The sequence below is a fragment of the Phoenix dactylifera genome, chromosome 17 (genome assembly GCF_051530095.1).
Source record: "Phoenix dactylifera cultivar Ajwa chromosome 17, Ajwa_hap1_PhDact_Kaust_v1.1, whole genome shotgun sequence".
In the NCBI taxonomy this organism is placed as follows: Eukaryota; Viridiplantae; Streptophyta; class Magnoliopsida; order Arecales; family Arecaceae; genus Phoenix; species Phoenix dactylifera.
The window spans coordinates 15225837-15245538 of NC_143206.1; the positions used below are offsets into that span (position 1 = coordinate 15225837).

General features: G+C 40.1%; 3 protein-coding genes and 1 pseudogene across 5 annotated transcripts; 3 read left to right on the forward strand and 1 right to left on the reverse strand.

Moving 5' to 3' along the window:
* Positions 1-4924: 4924 nt before the first annotated feature.
* On the forward strand, positions 4925-6728 carry LOC103709646 (putative glutathione S-transferase). The gene is made up of 2 exons (XM_008795095.6): positions 4925-5302; positions 6188-6728. The coding sequence occupies exons 1-2, from the start codon at positions 4988-4990 to the stop codon at positions 6551-6553; spliced, it is 681 nt and encodes a 226-aa protein (XP_008793317.2). The 5' UTR covers positions 4925-4987; the 3' UTR covers positions 6554-6728.
* A 2287-nt stretch (positions 6729-9015) lies between these two features.
* On the forward strand, positions 9016-10056 carry LOC103709647 (glutathione transferase GST 23-like). 2 transcript variants are annotated; one of them, XM_039132919.3, is made up of 2 exons: positions 9016-9408; positions 9511-10056. In XM_039132919.3, the coding sequence occupies exons 1-2, from the start codon at positions 9079-9081 to the stop codon at positions 9868-9870; spliced, it is 690 nt and encodes a 229-aa protein (XP_038988847.3). In that variant the 5' UTR covers positions 9016-9078; the 3' UTR covers positions 9871-10056. The 2 variants fall into 2 exon arrangements, with proteins under 2 accessions (XP_038988847.3, XP_008793318.4); XM_008795096.6 differs by having other exon boundaries at positions 9016-9396.
* A 1348-nt stretch (positions 10057-11404) lies between these two features.
* On the reverse strand, positions 11405-18365 carry LOC113462889 (pentatricopeptide repeat-containing protein At3g03580 pseudogene; annotated as a pseudogene). Its single transcript, XR_015974284.2, has 2 exons — positions 14934-18365; positions 11405-14694 (listed from the first exon to the last, which is right to left on the reverse strand). The product of XR_015974284.2 is annotated as a pentatricopeptide repeat-containing protein At3g03580 pseudogene (transcript).
* Positions 12698-14522, forward strand: LOC103709648 (putative glutathione S-transferase). The gene is made up of 2 exons (XM_008795097.5): positions 12698-13012; positions 14157-14522. Exons 1-2 carry the CDS (start codon positions 12698-12700, stop codon positions 14520-14522), a joined length of 681 nt encoding a protein of 226 aa, XP_008793319.2.
* Positions 18366-19702: the final 1337 nt, after the last annotated feature.

Consider the following 19702-nt stretch of genomic DNA (forward strand, 5'->3'; position numbering starts at 1 on the left):
GAGAAGGGGGACTTGGCAGTGAACTCAAAGTCCCCTTCCTGTCTTGCCTTCTTGCCGTGGAGTGCCGCAATCTGGCGCTCCAGATGCTCAACTTTTCGGTCGAGCTCCCCCACCCGTGGGATTGTCGTTGTGGTTTGCGCCGGCCCTTGGCGGTCCGGGGCTGACTCCGCCTCGGAAAGTTGGGGTCTCCGATCGAAACCTTTTCTCGGTAACTCCCTACGGGGAGTAGCCCGTTCTCCGTTGTTGGCTCTGGAGGAGCCATGCAGATTTTGACTGGGGAGAACCGGGCCGTTGGGGAGACACTCCGGCGGGGCCTGGGCCTGCGGGGGAAGCGCCGATGAAGCTTCCACGCGCCGTAGGCCCTGCACGGCGGCGGCCAGGGCCTGGACTTGCTGTACCAGGGCATTGAACTGTTCCAGCTGGACCTGAGGACCTGGGTCAGCTGGAGTTGGGAAATTCTGGACGGAGTGTCCAGGACTTTGCGGGGGACGCCGGGAGACGTTAGAGGCTCCCTTACTTCTCAACTTCATGACTGCTACTCGGGCCCTTCCTCTAGCGCCAACTGTTGCTGGAAATTGGACCCGGGGGCAATCTTCGGTCGAGGAGAGGGAGCGGGAGGTGGTTACTCACGGTGGGGCGGTGGTTCGTCGACGGGCGGCGTCCTCCGTCTGGGGCGATCGGCGAGAAGGAGCGGCTGATTCCCGCGGCTGGGCGACGATCCGACAGTGGGCGGCGTCCTCCGTCTGGGTGCCTGCACACGAGCCGGTGGCCGGGTCTCCCGGCGCCGGCCCTCCGACGCTCAAGTCAGGGAGGGGGCAAATCGTGTAGAGTAGAGGTAAACGGTGCGTGTCCTCAGTATCGATTTTCCAACCCCCTTTTATAGACCGGGGGTCGGTTTACCTGCGATGTAACGGGGCGAAGCCGTAGTACGGCTCGGCATGTCGTTCAGGTCGGCGCTTGGTCAGGCGAATAATTGCACTGATGTCGGCGATGAGGGCGTTGTACAACCCGAACTAGCACGCTACCAGGCGAATTTATTGCATCAGTGTCGGAGGTATGGCCGAGATCAGAGACTTATCACAGTTGACTAGACTCTGCTGGGCTTATTTGCCGTGGAGAGCTGGGAGTCCGTAGATGACAGGAGTCACGTGCATTAATTGTTGAGTGAGCCGGAGATCCACATTTATTGTGGAGTAAGCCGGAGATCCGCATTTATTGTGGAGTAAGCCGGAGATCCGCATTCATTGTGGAGTAAGCCGGAGATCCATATTTATTGTGGAGTAAGCCGGAGATCCGCATTCATTGTGGAGTAAGCCGGAGATCCATATTTATTGTGGAGTAAGCTGGAGATCCATATTTATTGTGGAGTGTGCCGGAGGATCACAGCGGTCATGCGCAATAAATGCCGGAGGGGCGTCATAGTACGGTCTCTGGCCGGACCTCGGAGACGTATAGCCGTAGTAGGTGGCTGACAAAAGTAGGCCTCGGGCATTGGGGTTTCTCTTAGGTCGGAGGTTCCGAGTTCGGGTGCCGACTTCGGCCTTCCAGGGTCGACGATTGTGCGGCTTCTTTGGGGCATTCGTGTCATTTGGGGGAAAAACCTTATTCCCCCAACAGGATTCACCTAATAATTTCTTCATGGAGGATTTAATCTTTTGTGTGAAAAAAAATTTATCTTTTTTTCTCTCGCAGGAATCGACTATTGAATCATCCACAAATCTTAAAACATTCCAAATTCATTGATATTATAGTGATTTGTGGACGATGCAATAATGGTTTCGCTCTAAAGGAGACACCCCTGAACCTACAAAGAAATATCTTTTGGGTCTCATGAATTCGTTGACTTTAGATATTTTAAAGACCACATAATATTAATTCATACGGAAGATAATCTGCATAGAAATTATATGAGGACGGACGTACGGAAGTTTTATATAGGATTTTTTTGCATGGATATCCTTCTAAATATCAAAATTTGTATGAATATCCTTTCAAAATCGATATTTACATATATACCCTCGTAAAACTCTGTTATTGTACAAATACCCCTATAAGAACAATTATTCTAACGATGTTAAAAAATATATATATTTATATTAATTAAAAATAAAATAAAAATTTAAAATGACATTATTATCCTTATCCTCCTCCAACCTTCCCCACCACACCCTCCGGTGCCTTACTCTTCCCTTCCCTCCCCCGGTGTCTTACTCTTCCCTTCCCACCCCATCCCACCCCCCCGGTGCCCCCCCCCCCCCCCCCCCCCCCACATAACTGTTCTTGTGCCATAAGAAGAAGAAGACAGGAGCTCCACACAGCTGTGCTCTGCTTCAGTATCTCTTGGGCCCAGAAGAAAGAAAGAGAGAGAGAGGACTGCTGGTTTGAGTTGGAAAGAAGGTGGCTTGTCTAAGGACCAGAAATAATGCTAAGTAGGAAACAAACTACTAAAAGAAAAAAGAAACATAGTAGTTTCTAGGCATTTATTCCAACAAGGTCTTCATTTTTTCCTATAAGCAATTTCTTTTGGTGGAGGGCAAGGGCTGCTTCACAGAGCGAGGGCGAATTAAAAACCGATGGCAATAGGGGATGATTGAGATGCAGAGCAGGGGCGCTGGTGGAAAGATGGAAAGGGTCACATCTACTCTCTTCTCATCCCTATTGCAAGCATCCTCTTTTGTAACATTTAAATTTATTTGGCATTTTTTTACTATTTCTAGAAAAAAGGAAAGCAAAAATATTCTCATTTATACTATTATCAAAAGCAATATATATATATATATATATATATATATATATATATATATATATATATATATATATATATATATATATATATATATATATATATATATATATATATATAAAATCACCATTACTATTATTATTATCGTTGTTATCATTAAACACCATTGTTCGATCATTATTTTCATCACCACCATCGCTATCACTGTTACTATCTTTATCTTCACCATTGTATTGTCGCCACTACTATCACCATAATCAATGCCACTACTGCTTTACCATCTCCACCTCTACTATCATTGTTGTTATTATTATCACCCTCGTGTTGCTGCTACATCACTAGTACCCCTGTTTGCCTCTATTGCCAATATTATTATATTTATATTCTTTAAATAATCAAATATATAAAATATATTTATATTTTTAAAATTTAACAAATTACAATTAAAATTTTTATTTTTATTTTTGAAAATAATAAAATGAAAAAGATGAACAATTGTATTTGATGCGGTCTAAATCTGATCCACTGGTCATGATTTAATTGATACATGCCGAGTATTTTGAAAAGATCTAAATTTAAAAATAATTAAATTCTTGGCAAGATCCAAACAAAGGAGTAGAATACGACAAATGTAAATTCAGATAAAAAAAAGTAACGAGAATCCTTTGATTGTCACCTTCAAATCATAAGGGATCCATGCTCCATCCTCTATATAAATAAGGCCAAGAGACTTCAAAAGAAGGGAATAGGGATGAACGGCCTGAGGCTCCCAAGCACAGACGGCGGCAAGCTTCCAAGGATAGGTTCTCAAACTCTCATAGCAAGAGGCTTCCATGAAGAGGCTTTCAAACTCTTATAGCTATTTTTTTCACTTGACTCATCTTCCACGGCCATCCTCTCTAGCTAGACGGGATGCGCGTCCTTGGAGGCCGCCCTTCTGTGCCACCAGAGACTCGACCACCATGCATATGGGATCGGTGTCCTTAGAGATCAGAATGCGAGTCCGTGGAGGTTGCCCTTCTGTGCCATCCGAGATCCGACGCCGTGCGTACAGATGCGCAACCGGCGAGGAAAGCCCAGTCCATGTGTCTTTGGAGACTAAGACGTGAGACCCTGGAGGCTAGGAAGCGCGACCTTCGACTAGAGCCTTGCCGAGCTTTCAATTTAAGCATCCTCAGAGACCAAGATGAGAGTCCCTAGAGATCAGGATGCGCGTCCGTTAACAGAGCCATGACGAGCTCCCAGTCTATGTATTCTCGAAAACTAGGATGCTCGTTTGCCGGCTAGAGCCATGTCGAGCACCCAGTCTATGCTCCAAATTCATGCATCCTTGGAGACCAAGACGCGAGTCTTTAGAGACCAGAACATACGACCTCCGACCAAAGCTATGCTTCTAGTCGACGCATCCCTGGGGACCAAGATGCGTGTCCGCTAACTAGAGCCATATCAAGCTCCTAGGCCGCGCTCGCATGTCGAGCACTCTAGGCCGAGCACTCCCAGTCAAGCTCTCATACCAAGTGCTCCAGGTCGAGTATTCTCTTGCTATTTCATGCCGTTATTTTAAAGCATTACCCGACTTAAGCATTGAAGGAGATTCGGCTAGAGCCACCTCGGAGGGTCATTCTCTTCTTTTTGTGTGCAGATGTGCGGCTCTCCTTGACAATTGGTGCTCTATCTTTCATCAACGTAGCCTGAGCGGGTTGATCTGCGCCCTCTATGCCTAGAGATCATCAGCATATCTGACAGAATTTGAGCATCAACAATATCTTAGTTTATTTTTGATCCTCACTTCCATCCCGGAGTAGTCATCCCACCAAAATGGTGGAAAACTTCAAAGCTTTCCATATTAAAAGTAACCTTCATCATTGACTTAGACTCTGTGATAGATCCAACGGACTTTAATATGGAACTACTCGGAAGCCTTCCTCGGCAAGGAAACACGATGAAGAAAATGGTATCTTAGTTTATTTTTGAAAAGCAGGAATATTACCGGTCCTGATCACTTCCTTCCCACGGTAGTCATCCCACCAAAAGGGTGGAAAGCCTCAAAGCTTTCCATATTAAACTAACCTTCATCATTGACTTAGGCTCCATGATAGATCCAAGAAGACTTTAATATGGAACTATCTCGCAAGCCTTCCTCAGCAAGGAGACACGATCCAGATCCTTAGCTAACAAGAAACGTATATACTCCATGGCTGCAGTATAAAAGCCAATCAAGCTAGAGGCAGAGAAGCAAGCGAAATGGCTGAGGAAGTGAAGTTGCTTGGGTCGTGGGGAAGCCCCTTCAGTCGCCGAGTGGAGCTTGCTCTGAGGCTGAAGGGAATCTCCTATGACTACATAGAGGAGGATCTCTCCAACAAGAGCCCTTTGCTCCTCAAGTATAATCCTATCCATAAGAAGGTCCCCGTATTCCTCCATGGTGGGAAGCCAGTGGTCGAGTCGCTCGTCATCCTCGAGTACATCGAGGAGACATGGGAAGGGGATCACGCCATACTGCCGAAGGATCCTTACGAGAGGGCCATGGCAAGGTTCTGGTCCACGTTCGTTGATGAGAAGGTGATACAAAATATTTATGTTTTTGATCAAGTTAACAGTCTTCCTATCATGCTGCCGAGCTTGTAGCGAATTCGAATATTAAACTGTTTTGTTATGTAGAAATTTGTTTTCTTTGATTTTTGCAGCTAATATTAGATGAGCTTCTTTTTTTTTTTGAAGCATCCCTCTCCATATGGGCCGGAGAGGTCCAAGGTTTAAATGATGGCACGATAGCATCCTCGTCGTAGTTTTGGAAAAAAAAAAAAAACAAAAAAAAAGCAATAGGAATATTAGTTTTGATCCTTTCCATGCTAATTTTCTCGGCATCATTTTAATTTTGTTGGATATCTCCAAAGTGATTTCCAATGACCTTTTCCATGAGAATTTGAAACTTATATTTCTTCCTACCACCACTTCTGCTTTGACCACCAGTGATAGTGACGATTGGCTTGATTAAAAAAAAAGGCAAAAGTAATATTATTTGGTCAGCTTTATAAAATTCTTTATGTAGACAAGTGAATTTTTATTCCGGTTATTTTTGACATCATTTAAAGTTTTTTCAATAAAAATAAAATCTCATGGCATTCCAGATACTAAACTTAGATTCAAAATTTTATATTTATTTAATGTTTATCATCCATCTTTTCCATATGATCTCGAAACAAGCGTCTTTACGGTCTTCTCTTTCTCCCCTCCTTCTGCTTCCACTATTATTACTGTTATAGTGATGATGATAATGAAGGTGATTACGACGACAACAATAATTATGACGACAAAAACAACAACCTTAATTTTTTTCTATTTTCAGAAATAAATCCCACCCACAGTCAAAAAAAGAGATAAATTCCAGCCCTTGTGGATACTTCAACTCATTACTAATTAACTTTGGTGATTTCATATGTTCAGTGCATCCCTGCAATTTGGATGTCATGCTGGACCGAAGGGGACATGCAGCAGAATTTCATGATACAATCAAAGGAGAACCTAAGCATTCTAGAGGGTGAGCTCAAAGGGAAAAAATTCTTTGGAGGTGATGCCATAGGCATGGTGGACATTGCAGCCTTCTTCATAGCTCATTGGGCTGGGGTGCTTCAGGAGGTAGCAGGAATAAGCTTGATCAATGAGGAAAAGCATCCCATCCTATTCAAATGGATTGAAGAGTTCATGAGCTCTAGTATTGTGATGGAATGCTTACCTGCTAGAGAGGGACTGCTTGCTTATTTCCAAGCTAAGAAAGAGGCCATCCGAGCTACCAAAGCTCCTGTGTATTGATGGTGCGACGCAACCATTTGATGCAGGACATGAATACAATATCAGGATGAGGAAAATTAGAGGAAGAATTTCACATGTTGTACTTGAATCGATATCCAATAGTATCTATGTTTGCTTGCTTGTTTTACAATTTGCTGCGAGTGTGAAGAACATTGTGTTTGTTTTGAGCTGTTCATGGGGCTACGACTTGTTCTCATTTAGCTTCTTGTTCGTATCTCAAAGCCAAGAAAAAAAAATGATCTGATCGAAAATGTTAACACAAATCTACCAACTAGTGGTAATTAATATATATGATTGTAAACCGACCAAACTCACCAGGGAAGGATCCCATGATATTGCAATCCGGTGACCTTATTCTCTCTTTTTTCACTGCAGGACATTCCCCAGCTTATGTGATATCATGCATGTACTGAATTTTATTTGTACTATTTTGAAAAAAGTTTCTTTATAATGCTATTGTTGCTTTGTAACCAAACATTTTAATGAGCAAGCTATTTTAGGGAGTTCCAATACAATCAAAGAGAGAGAAAAAAATAAGTTCAAGAAATCTCAAGAATTCCAATCTTCAAAGTGTTCTTGAATCTTAACCATGGATTTAAGAAGTCTTTAGAGTCCATATCGAAAATGGTCTACTAATAATTTTTAGTTTCTAGGTATTCTATACATTGTAAGTCATGAAATACAATATTGATTTTCACTAGACATAATTTAAGATCAATAAATATTCTCAGAAACATTTTAACCTCCTTCTCTCTGTTTAAAAAACAAACAAACAAACAAAAAAATCCCATCGCATGCACATCTATCTAGTACATATACTTTACAGGTGGGAACAACAAATTGCTCATAACCTGGGATTAGTTAACGTTCTAGTAGCTCAATCAAACTCAATTCAAATATAGGTTGGTTAATTAGCATCTCCATATATTCATAATTAGTTGTTTAAATCACTAATGGTTATAATTAGTATGATGACTTTGTCATATTGTTACATTTCATTATATGATTGGTCACATAGTTGTTGACTTTGCCCGTTTCGATGGTTTTACAAATCATGAATATGAAGCAATTCTGCTAAATAGTTTAATGGTTTACGCGACTTTACCATAGTCTAAACTCAAACCATTCAAATAGGTTTATGGTTAGCTTTATTCAAAATTAAGCCCGACCAAAATAGGAAACAAACCAAGCCTAAAACCGATGATTAAACTATGGTTAATTTTAAGCTAAATATATTGAACCCAACTTCACCGTGCATTGCTCAATTATACTCAAAAATATGGTTATAGAAGCCATACATCAAGAGGTATCCCATACGGAAAAATATAGCCGACATGAACTTGGATCTTTTATTCCAATCTCTTTCATGAGGTAGAAAGCATTTTTTGCCCGCCGTTCGTGGATAAAGTCGGCAGAAGATGACAAAATAAGTTTAGGGATCCTAGTTTCACATAGTTGTTGACTTTGCCCGTTTCGATGGTTTTACAAATCATGAATATGAAGCAATTCTGCTAAATAGTTTAATGGTTTACGCAACTTTACCATAGTCTAAACTCAAACCATTCAAATAGGTTTATGGTTAGCTTTATTCAAAATTAAGCCCGATCAAAATAGGAAACAAACCAAGCCTAAAACTGATGATTAAATTATGGTTAATTTTAAGCTAAATATATTGAACCCAACTTCACCATGCATTGCTCAATTATACTCAAAATTATGGTTATAGAAGCCATACATCAAGAGGTATCCCATACGGAAAAATATAGCCGACATGAACTTGGATCTTTTATTCCAATCTCTTTCATGAGGCAGAAAGCATTTTTTGCCCGCCGTTCGTGGATAAAGTCGGCAGAAGATGACAAAATAAATTTAGGGATCCTAGTTTCTCCGCTGTTCTCCAATAAATATAGTTTTCATTTTAGATTTGTGGATAGCTGTAACAATGCATGAATCGGCCCATGGTCAACCTCCATGAATCTATGTTGCAGTGTCCTCTAATCCATATAGATTATGAGCCGAGTTCGTTTTGATACTATTTGCTAACACTCAAAAACTCATCCAAGAAAACTAGCTGGAAGGTATTATTTGGATTTTTTGATTCTCTATGAATTCGCTCCGATATGGGACTAAATACACGCCCACGCGAGACCTTACAACAACAATTATGATAAACATGATCCCAATTTGGACCCCTTTTCTTCGCCCCACAAAGACACCAATTTAGACCACGCGGTGAAGCGTCGTTCTCTTCCAAAAGTTTCACAAAATCTGCGAACCACGTAATCTATTGGCTACTACAGCGATCTTTCCAAACAGGGTTGCTTTCTCAGCATAATGCACTCCTTAAATTACAGTATCCAAGCAAATCTCCACGAGTGTCCGCGTGTTGGCATTTTTAGTGGACGATGATTCGGATGGAAAGTCCATAAGAATCCGAACATTATCTCCAACTCGATCGCAGAGACTCAGCACCAAGTCTTTTAAGTACTCGTGTCTCCGGGCACGATCTCACCTTGATCAGCAGCATGGTGAGTGGCGGCGAGGTGAAACTCTTCGGAATGTGGGCAAGTCCTGCAGTTCGTCGAGTCGAGTGGGCCTTGAAGCTGAAGGGGATCAAGTATGAGTACGTCGAAGAAGACATCTCGAACAAGAGCGGAGCTCTCGTCCAGTACAATCCAATCAATAAGCAAGTCCCCGTGCTTCTCCACAACGGGAAGCCGATCGTCGAATCCCTCGTCATCCTTGAATATATTGATGAGGTCTGGAAGCATCACCCCATCTTGCCGAAGGATCCTTATGAACGAGCCATGGCTCGTTTCTGGGCCGCATACAGTGAAGACAAGGTAGCACTAATGGTAGTTGTCCTGTGCTTCCTCTTTAGCATGGTTACATCAGCAGAACTTAATTGAGATGCCTCTATACTTTCCATTGCTTTTCTTGTTCTTCTCCTTTTGCAGTGTCGGGACGCAGTGAGAAGAGTCTTCTTTGCAGAAGGAGGGGAGCGTGCGAAAGCTATCGAATGTTTGGAGGAGACTCTGAGAGCACTCGATGGGGAGCTCGAGGGAAAGGAGTTCTTTGGCGGAGAGAATATTGGATTCTCGGACTTGGTTTTGGGCTGGATGGCTTTCTGGTTAGGGGTGTCGGAAGAGGTTGCTTCCTTTGAGGTGTTGGATCCTAAGAAGTTTCCATGGTTTACTTCATGGATTGATAACTTCCTCCAAGTTCCTGCGATCAAAGAGAACCTTCCACCTCGTGACAAGACGGTGGCGTTTTTTCATGGCTATCGCCGGCTTCACTTGGCTGCACCAAACTGTTAGGCTGCCCTCCCCACTCAGCCATGCACGAGTTAGGATTATTCTGTAACGAGTGGCAAGCTGTAAAAGCCGCACGAATTGCAGCGGCTCATGTTCAAAGCTTGAGCTGGATATCGCATCCAGAATGAGATATGAACTCAATTTGAATAGTATATGGTTTGCCTCAATTTGAGCGGCCATATCTTGTCATGTATTCATCCATTGGACCGCCATTCAATTCATGTTAGATAGCATATACGAAGGCAAGATACAGAATGAAGGCAAAATTCCAAGTAATTATTCCATGTATCCTCCCACATGAGACATATAGATTGACCATAAGATACAAATTTTAAGTGCCACATGTTCAGATACGGCATGCAACAAAAAAATCTATTTCCTATACAACATAAAACACATCCAAATATATCAATGTACATATATTATTTTCGCAGCTCAAAAGTGATATATAATGGTAATCCCTAATGAATGAGATATCAAAGACTCATCTGAATAGTTTGATCATACGATAATTCTTCTTTAATTGTACGAGAATTCTTGTTGATGAAGATGATGTATGCATATATACAGACACACACATATGTTAGGGTTCATCTATAGTATACCATGTTCAGAATATTATGAAGGAACCGGACATGATAATTTTTTGTCATCTAGCTCAAGCAAGAACCAAAGCCCAAGATCTTTGTTCATGAAGATGATGTATGCGCGCGCGCGCGCGCGCGCGCGCGCACACACACACATGTTAGGGTTCATCTATAGTATACCATGTTCAGAATATCACGAAGGAACCGGATAGGATAATTTTCTGTCATCCAGCTCAAGCAAGAACCAAAGCCCAAGATCTTTGTTCATAAAGATGATGTGTATATATATATATATATATATACACACACATACATACATACACACACGTGTTAGGGTTTACCTATAGTACACCATCTTCAGAATATGGTGTACAAGAGCACTGCATGTGGTGTGCTGACTCGCGTGAATCACATGGGAATCCATTGTTAAGTTGGTGGGCTGTGGCAGGTAGGCCAATCATTTCTCTCATATGACCCACATGTCATCGTGCACCGTCGAGAGTGGGTTGGTGGTCAAGTCTGGTTGGCAAGCTGGTTTAGGCGGAAACCTCCTGCCGGGGCCCTTCGTAAAGTGGCGGGCAACCACGTGCGTTTGGGACAGCGATCTCCCCCCTGCGCATGCTCGCACGGATACCATCTGAACCACACAACCATCACCTGCTCCCCTTGCAAGTCTCAAAGGACCCATCAAAAGCAAATTTATCTTGACATTAATTAGTGGTGATGCTGCTTAAATTCAAATCCCAGGACAGTAGCTTTAATGGCTATTGGTACCGGTCACTAATGCACTACCATCATGTGGTTGGCATTCCTCACCACAGTGGAGGAGGTGATGCCTTTCAAAGCCCTGCAGGATTTCGTTGGCGTGGGATTTTTGGTCCAAGCAGATTTTCTTCGTTGGATTGTGACCAGCATGAACAAACAAAACAAAACAAAACAAAAACAAAAAAAAAAAAATTCTCAAGGTGCAAACCTTTTTTTTTTCCGTTCATATTTGAAGAATACGGATACATTCAATAAAATTAAAAAATAAAATATTTTGGAATGCTCGGAACAGATCTTCATCGTCAGCCTATACGGTATATGGCTGGCCACATAGTAAAGTCTGTCAACTTGAAAGAAAAGGAAGGACAACACTTAGTATGTTTCAAACTTTTTTATTTTTCTCTCAAAAAACTACTTTTATTACCCAAACTATCAGAATTCGTGCACAAATGCACCCGCTGTAAAGTCTGTATTCCATCATCCGGCAGCTGAACAAATGCAGGCAGATAAGGGACAGAAATTGAGACTTGCAATAAGACATAGCCTTGGATTGGTCGCTGCTGTTCAAACCTTTTATCTTTTTTCCTGGTAAACTCCGTACAGCATTCGTTTCTTTTCATTAGTAAAGCTTGGGCGGCTTCAGACTCCCTTTTCCTCAAAAAAAGATACTTTTGGGAAAAGCAATGTTGTTATGTCGTCTAGAAGAATGAAGAACAACGAAGATCTGGCGTAAAGCTAAATGACAAAACGCAAACCACTTCGAATGGTCCTTCTATTTGTTTGGTAGCATAAAAGAATATAACAAAATGTTTTTCTGCCCATAAGTTTGCCCTTCATGATACTTGGGAATCTGCCGACATAAGCAACAAAACAAGAAGAACATGTAGATGCTTGAATTTTAATCATATGAGCTCCATCCAGCACAAACTTGATGCTTATTAACTGGAGACCTGAAATAAACTTCCATATTCTGATTCATTACTTTCACATTATCTATAACACAAGTCAGTGCACCATACCTGACCAGTTGTTGAATGGAAGAGTCTCACAAGATTACAGGCGTCTTGCCGCTGCTTGCCAAGTATAAACATCTGAAGCTAGAAAATTTTTTAGATATTTAGTTAAACATGTATGAGAAGAGACCCTTCTCCCAAGACGACCCGAATGAATAGAAAACTGAGAAAAATAACTAATGGAAACACACAGTTTCTTTATAAAAGACTTTATTGGTGAATTACAGAAGTTTTCAAAATTCAGGTAGGTAAATAAATGAAGATGAGTCTTTTACCGATAGTATAAATGGAAAGGATTCCAGAGATACTGAGAGATAAGTATATCAGGACAAAAGGCCGGCAAAGTCTTTGAGAGGAAAGAGTAGTCCATAGGAACAAACAAATACACCAACAACTAAAGAAAAGAAAATCAGCATATGCCTGCTTACAAATACGGTTCTGCAGCAACAACCTCTACGAGCAGCAATGGCAGAAGCAGAGGTAAAGCTATTGGGGACCTGGTCGAGCCCATTTGTCCTACGGATCAAATGGGCACTCAAACTGAAGGGGGTCGAATATGATTTCATAGAAGAAGATCTCCAAAACAAGAGTCCATTGCTGTTGAAGTATAATCCTGTTCATAAGAAGGTTCCTGTGCTTGTTCATGATGGGAAATCAATTGCTGAATCATATGTCATCCTTGAATACATTGATGAGACATGGAAAGAGAATCCCATCCTCCCAGAAGATCCTTATCAGAGGGCCATGGCACGTTTCTGGTCTAAATTTGGAGATGAGAAGGTAATAGTGACATCTGCCCCTTATTATTGATGCCTTAAACAATGCTAATCTGTAAATGATTTGTTTGTGGTACATATTATAGACCATCAGGGCCCATGATTTCCTATTCAAATTGTTATAGCGAAAAGTGATGAACTGAGGATATATATGGGTACAACCATCAGACAATGCTTAATCCTAGCTAGGGTGTACGAGAAATTTGGCAGGAAGTCATTATGAGTGATAATTTAGATAGGGGTAAAAAACTGCACCTTCCACAGCATTATAGCATGAAAGACTTGGAAATGGATAAGAGAATTCAGAAGTGGGAGAAATGTAGGAGAAATAAGCACACAAGCATTCATACCCAATGTTAGAAATTCAGAAACAGCAAAACCACCATAAACCACATGTAACAACTAAAAACTGAGTAAGGTCACTGGGTTGGACCTATTACAAAATTTTAGTAAGGTCATCAGTCATCACAGACACAAATTGACCAGATCTTGTCATGATTTCCATGAATGAACATTAAAAAGGACATTAAAAGGTCTGATGAACCAGAAAAAAGCATCCATAATTTTAGGCATCCCACCATTTCATATCTAGTGACACTAACATGTATTTTTATTCACCCCATTGACTTATGATGACATTAACATCTAATAAGGAAAATATATGAGGAAATTCCTATGTTTTACATTAAGTGTACCTTAATGTTACCCCATCAGACAGGACAAGAAGAGAATGTCAAAAGAGCAAAACTCTCCTGGAACTCATGGACAATAAAAAATGACAGGTTTCTTCACAAGGGAGGTCTAGGCATCCCTCCAAACATTCCAAAGAAGTAGGGGGGAAAAAGCAATCAAGATTTTTTTGGCTACCATGTAATATCTTGAATTAGATGGAGAAAGCAGTCTCCGTTAGCATAAAGTCAGGTCTTGGTTTACCAATATTGGGAATTGAAAGTTGGCTCACAGAACAATCTTCTCCAGAAATTAATGAAATTTTTCCTATGAAAGCAAGACTGACCAATGCCATTGTCCATGAACATATCTACAGCTGTCTTATGCGCCCCGCTGTGTTTAAAATTCTATCAATTTTGCTTCTCATGATTATTTTGTTTGCATTCTAACTTTGACAAAACAATTGCTCTTTGTGGCAGTTTCTGCCTTCTATGTGGAAATTTTTCATCTCACAAGGGGAAAAGAGAGAGGAAGCACTTGTATCTGCTTCAGAAAACTTAAAGATCTTGGAAGGGGAGCTTAAAGGAAAAAAGTTTTTTAATGGAGAAACACTTGGATTTGCAGATATATCACTCGGTTGGATTGTAGACACGGTCAGCTTGTTGGAAGAAATTATGGAGTTAAAGATGATTGATGAGCAAAGGTATCCATCACTTTCTGCATGGATGAAAAATTTCTCCGACTTTCCTGGCATAAAAGACAGCTTCCCACCACAAGAGAGAATGCTTACCAAATACCGTACGCTCCGTGAAGCTTATTTTGCAACAACAAGGGGGACAAACTGAACTTGCTGCACTTTGTGAATTCCATAATAAGTCAACTTGCATGCCAGCACCAGGGTGAAGCCTAATTTTCTCTCAACTTAAATACATGAAGTGTTGGAAGGATGCTATATATATATATATATATGTATTTCCTTTGCTGCTCCTGACCCAAATTCTACGATAGTTAAATCCCCTGCATGGAATTATCACTTCATAAGCATATCTAATTACGTGCAAAAGACTGCTTAAGCATATTCCCAGCATCAATTCTTAAGAGAACATGCATGAAAAAATGATGGTGTAATCAGAACAGGTGGGCAACATGCAAGATCAATAAAAAAAAATTGTACTAGCATTAACAGTTTTAGTGTAGTCCTGCTGCTAGCATTTAACAGTTTTAGAAACATGAATCATAGTATTACGATATCTAACCTGTTTCCAAGCTGCCTTCTTTCTAATCTGCTCCCATTAACTCTGACACACTGAAGTTTAAGCAAAATAAATAATCATCATTTCTTCCATCAAATCTCATACTTGCTCCCACTCCAATTCCACCTCATGCTTATGGATGACCAATGCTTACAATCAATTGATAAAGGGATGCCACCTAATTGAAAAACAAGCATCTGCAAATCTGCTTCATCATTTTCATTTTTTTAAATTGGTATGAATTCAGTCACTTTTGCCACCTACATTCTTGGTAATGGATTAACTTACACAAAATTTCACAAATGTAATCCAACTCTTCGATTAAGATTACAGGACAAAAGACTGTCCATATACGGATAGCCCTTTTGATTTTCAAAATTTTCTCTATTATTTGTATAAAAACCAATTAAGTGAATCTTCACTAAGTAAAGTCAGAACTCTCCATCTGCCCTATTAGTATTTTGAATTCTACATGTCTGAAAAAATCAGTCCTAAGCATAGAAAAAAAAGGTTTGTCACCAGTAATCACCAAAACTGAAAATTCCATCCTTGAATCGATGAAAGTGACTAGCATCTCGGACCAATATTTCTCTCTGGACAACTTTTGATATGTATTTGCTTGCCGTGTGGCAATCTCCACACTTCTGAATGTTCATTACCTGCAATTGCGTTCCAGGCTTTGTATTTAACAACCCAAAAGCTTTAGAGCCTCTCACTGTGTGTGCATAGCATATATCCCTTATTGTCCTCTTCCACGTCCTTCAGGACAAAGTTCTTATTAGGAATATATCCTTCCTTAGCCATCAATCCATCAAGTCTTTCTAACAGCTGATGCACCTCCTTAGAATGTTCCAGCAATTGATCCCCAGTCCAAAAAACATGCACCTTATTTCTGATTTCTATCCAGCTAAATCCTGGATCTTTCTTCATTTTATTTATCTTTCATGGATTTCCTCATCTTACTAACAATATCCCACTTCCCTATAGATGCATTTATATTTGATACATGAACATAATAGCCAGTGTTTTCTGAATATGAGGCCATAATTCTTTTAGCAACATGCTCAGCCATCTTAGTTTCACCAGAGACTCTACAGGCACTGAGTAGAGCTCCCCATAATTTATGTCAGTTCAAATGGCATTTCTTCAATGAAAGTTTCTGCCTCTAATTTCCAAAAACACCAAGCAGATCAACCATGCAAACATAGTGTTCCATTTTGGGCATGATATTATAGTCTTTCTCCATCCTCTTAAAATACATCTTACCTACTTTGACTAAACCAGCATGGATACATGCATACATGACAGCGATAAATGCGACATTGTCTGGTCTTAGACCCATATCTTTCATCCTCCGAAATGTTCTCAAGGCCTTCTCATCTTGACCATACATACCACAGGCACACACCAAAGAGGTCCACAACACAAGGTGCTTGGTATTCATATGTTCAAAGACACGGACTGCATAATCTAAACTGCCACACTTGAGTACATTTCAATCAGAGCATTCCAAACTGGAACATCACTGTTTAAACCAAGTTTGAAAATGCAACCATGGATCTTTTGCTCTTGTTGCTGCGACAAAGGAGCATGCAGACAAGATGCCCAATATTGTTGCCATGTCCAGATTTGGTCCCTTGACCTTCATTTGGTTCAACAGTTTGAACGCTAAATTGCAATTACCATTCTGGACACACCCAGATATAATAGTATTCCAACGTACTGCATCAGGGGTTCCCATGCTCACAAACACTTTCAATGCATCTTCTAATCTAGCACATTTTTAGGTACATGTCAAGAGCATTGCTGATAAACAAATTTGTAACAGAGTCAGGTCTTACTTCCAACTCTTTCATAGACTTAAAAAAGGTCTGTCTCTTCACCAAAAAAATCCCCTGTTAACAAAATCACTAACCAGTGAATCCCATGAAAAAGAGTCCCTATAATCCATCTGATCAAACACTTTCCATGACATGAAAAAATTTCCTCCCTTTGAATCCATAGCTATAAGAACACTCAGAACCACAATATCGCATCCATACCACTTCCTTATCATGTAATCTTGAACTGAACCACCAAGTTTTTAGTCACTGATATCATGAGGAACATGAAGAACAGTTGTGATTGTCACGAGATCCAGTTTTGATCAAATCATCATCTCTTGAAACAGCTCCAAAGCCATGTCAAAGCCACCAAACTAGTAATATCCATCAATCATGGTATACCAAGAAACAGTGTCCCTCCCCATCATCACATCAAAAATTCTTTGAGCATCAGTTAAATTCTCAAATTGCAGTACATGGAAAAAATAAGGCCATTTTCACTAGTCTATCCTCCTCGATCTTTATCTTATATACAAGCCGATGAATCATTCCACCCTCTTCAACAGCCCCAAGACCTCCATAGGCCGGAAAGACACCCTCCACTGTGGAACAATCTTGAATCAGACCAGTAACTTTGATTCCCCCTAAACATCCACAGTTTTCTCCCATTCCTCGTGCACATTATTTCCAGGCGAAGCAATGTCTCTGTGATGCATTCCATCGAACACCTTCCCAGCCTCATTTAAGGAACCGACCCTCGCTTACATATCACTCAAAGAATTTCTGATGTACAAATCAGAACCCAATCCAACTTCTAAAACGTGCTCGTGGATTCTCCGGCCTAGCTCGAGATCGGCCGAGCCAGAACAGGCGCCAAGAACTGAGGGGAAGGTGAAGGCATTGTGGGCCAATTTCATCCCCCGTAGCTCGATATAGTAATCCAGAGCTTCCGAGAATATGCCAATCTGCATTCGAGCTCGAATCAAAGAATTCCGGATGAAGACGTTGTTCTTGGAATAGCGAGTCGAGATGAAGACCGACCGAAAGGCAGCGGGGTTCCGGAGCTCCAAGTACTCGGCGATGAGCTTGCTAGAGCAGAAGCGCGGCCAGAGTAGGTAGGAGGTGATGAGCAGAGAGTGGATTTGGTGGAGCTCACGAGGAGTTTTGAGAAGCGAGAGGGCTTTGGTGAGGCATGAGGAGAGGTTTATCGAGACTGGGGCGGGGCAAGTGAAATATTTATGGGTTTGTGGGGGGAGAGAGAGCTGCTTAGTTACGCGTGCTCTTGATCGTAAGCGTATAAGAATCAAGGTCTTGAAACGACGTTGGAAGGCGGAGGTTCAGCAGACATTTTTGTGTGCCGCTGATAGTAACGTAATTGACACCTCTCAGGTACAAACCTGGACATGACGCCGTCAAATTTCCAGATGAAAAATATTTATAAGTTCTTTATTTTAATCTTGAGTTAGTTTGCTGATCATTGGCCAAAGCTCGGAGTGGCCCGATCTATTTGAAATTTGATATTTTTTTTATCTAGACTCGATTTGCAATAAACTTTACTTATAAATTCCAAAACTCCAAATTTTATACAGAAACCCGAATATTTTGTGGGAGTTATGGTAGGGCTAAAATTGGATTGATCATGAATAAGCAATATATCCATATCCATATTTATTTTATTTAATAAATATAGATATAAATATAAATATTAGCTGGATGCAAATTTTTTATTTATATTCGAATAGATTTAGACATAAAAATAGATCTAAACAGATATTATCTAATCCACTTGTATCCCAACTCATCGTGAACAAATTTTATTTTATATTTTGATTGGATCAATATATATATATATAAATTCTTAATTCATGAGACCCGTGTTTAATGGGTTATGTACCAGCTACTTAGGTTTATAAAAAAAAATTCAAATGTATCTCTAATTTTATAGTATCATTTCTATCTTTAAGTTTGAAATTTTATTCCACTTCTATTTTTTTCCCCCCCACATGCTAGGGTAGCAACTTACCATTTTTTGTAAATTTTTTTATCTAAATGCTCTTAAATCCAAACTTTTCCATACTTGGTTTATACATTAGATCATGCATATCGCTTGTGCAAAAGAAATTATGAATTATTTTGAACTTATCTTTCTAATATCATAATCTATATATTTATACTATCTTTATATCCTATTTTTCCAATATTGTCTCTCTTTCTATATTTTTATTGTAAATTTAATAAATTATTATTTTAACTATAAAACAGCCATTATTTTTTGACAAAAATATATTTCAAAAAACTTCATATAACTCTTTTGTAATGCAACTCGACGATTGACTTTTTCCCCAAAGATATTAATGTAAAGATAATAAAAAAATAAAATAACTACTATTGATGTTCATGGTCAAAAATTTAGCAATAGGGACATTACCACAAAAAAAAACATAGATATAAATACATGTTAAAAATAAAAAAAAATTCTTTCCTTCTTCTTTTAGGTTGAGAACGGCTAATATTTACCAATTTTTACCATCCATTTTATCTCTCTGAATTTTAGTCTTCATATCGAAGCGGCAAAAAATGGTACTAATCAAGCAAGCATTCGATTTTTTTAAAAAAATATGGAATATATAATTTAAATTTTATTATGCATGATTTTTGAAGTTCCCATCCGCAAAGATTTTAAGCTAGTGGACTGGATTTTTTTTTTTTTTTTGGTTGTTGAATATGCACCTTTTCAAGGTGCTGTATAAATGGACTAGACTTCCACACTGTAAGTATCCGTAGTTAATCTCAGAGGCAAGAATAATTTTTCATGGAAATTATTTATGTTTTTACACAATACAAGAAGATGATTCCGGCACCTCGCGTGTACCAAACGCTGCCTCTCAGGTGAGGCCCACCTTGCCGTTCGTGTTTTTAGGGCTCTTTTCGCCCTGTTCCCGCCCCATA

Bases quoted from the DNA above. Each gene is read 5' to 3' on its own strand.
- LOC103709648 (XM_008795097.5), top strand. From the start codon at position 12,698: ATGGCAGAAGCAGAGGTAAAGCTATTGGGGACCTGGTCGAGCCCATTT. The intron at 13,013-14,156 runs GTAATAGTGACA...TCTTTGTGGCAG, and splicing joins CTAAATTTGGAGATGAGAAG to TTTCTGCCTTCTATGTGGAA.
- LOC103709647 (XM_039132919.3), top strand. From the start codon at position 9,079: ATGGTGAGTGGCGGCGAGGTGAAACTCTTCGGAATGTGGGCAAGTCCT. The intron at 9,409-9,510 runs GTAGTTGTCCTG...CTCCTTTTGCAG, and splicing joins AAGACAAGGTAGCACTAATG to TGTCGGGACGCAGTGAGAAG.
- LOC103709646 (XM_008795095.6), top strand. From the start codon at position 4,988: ATGGCTGAGGAAGTGAAGTTGCTTGGGTCGTGGGGAAGCCCCTTCAGT. The intron at 5,303-6,187 runs GTGATACAAAAT...TCATATGTTCAG, and splicing joins CCACGTTCGTTGATGAGAAG to TGCATCCCTGCAATTTGGAT.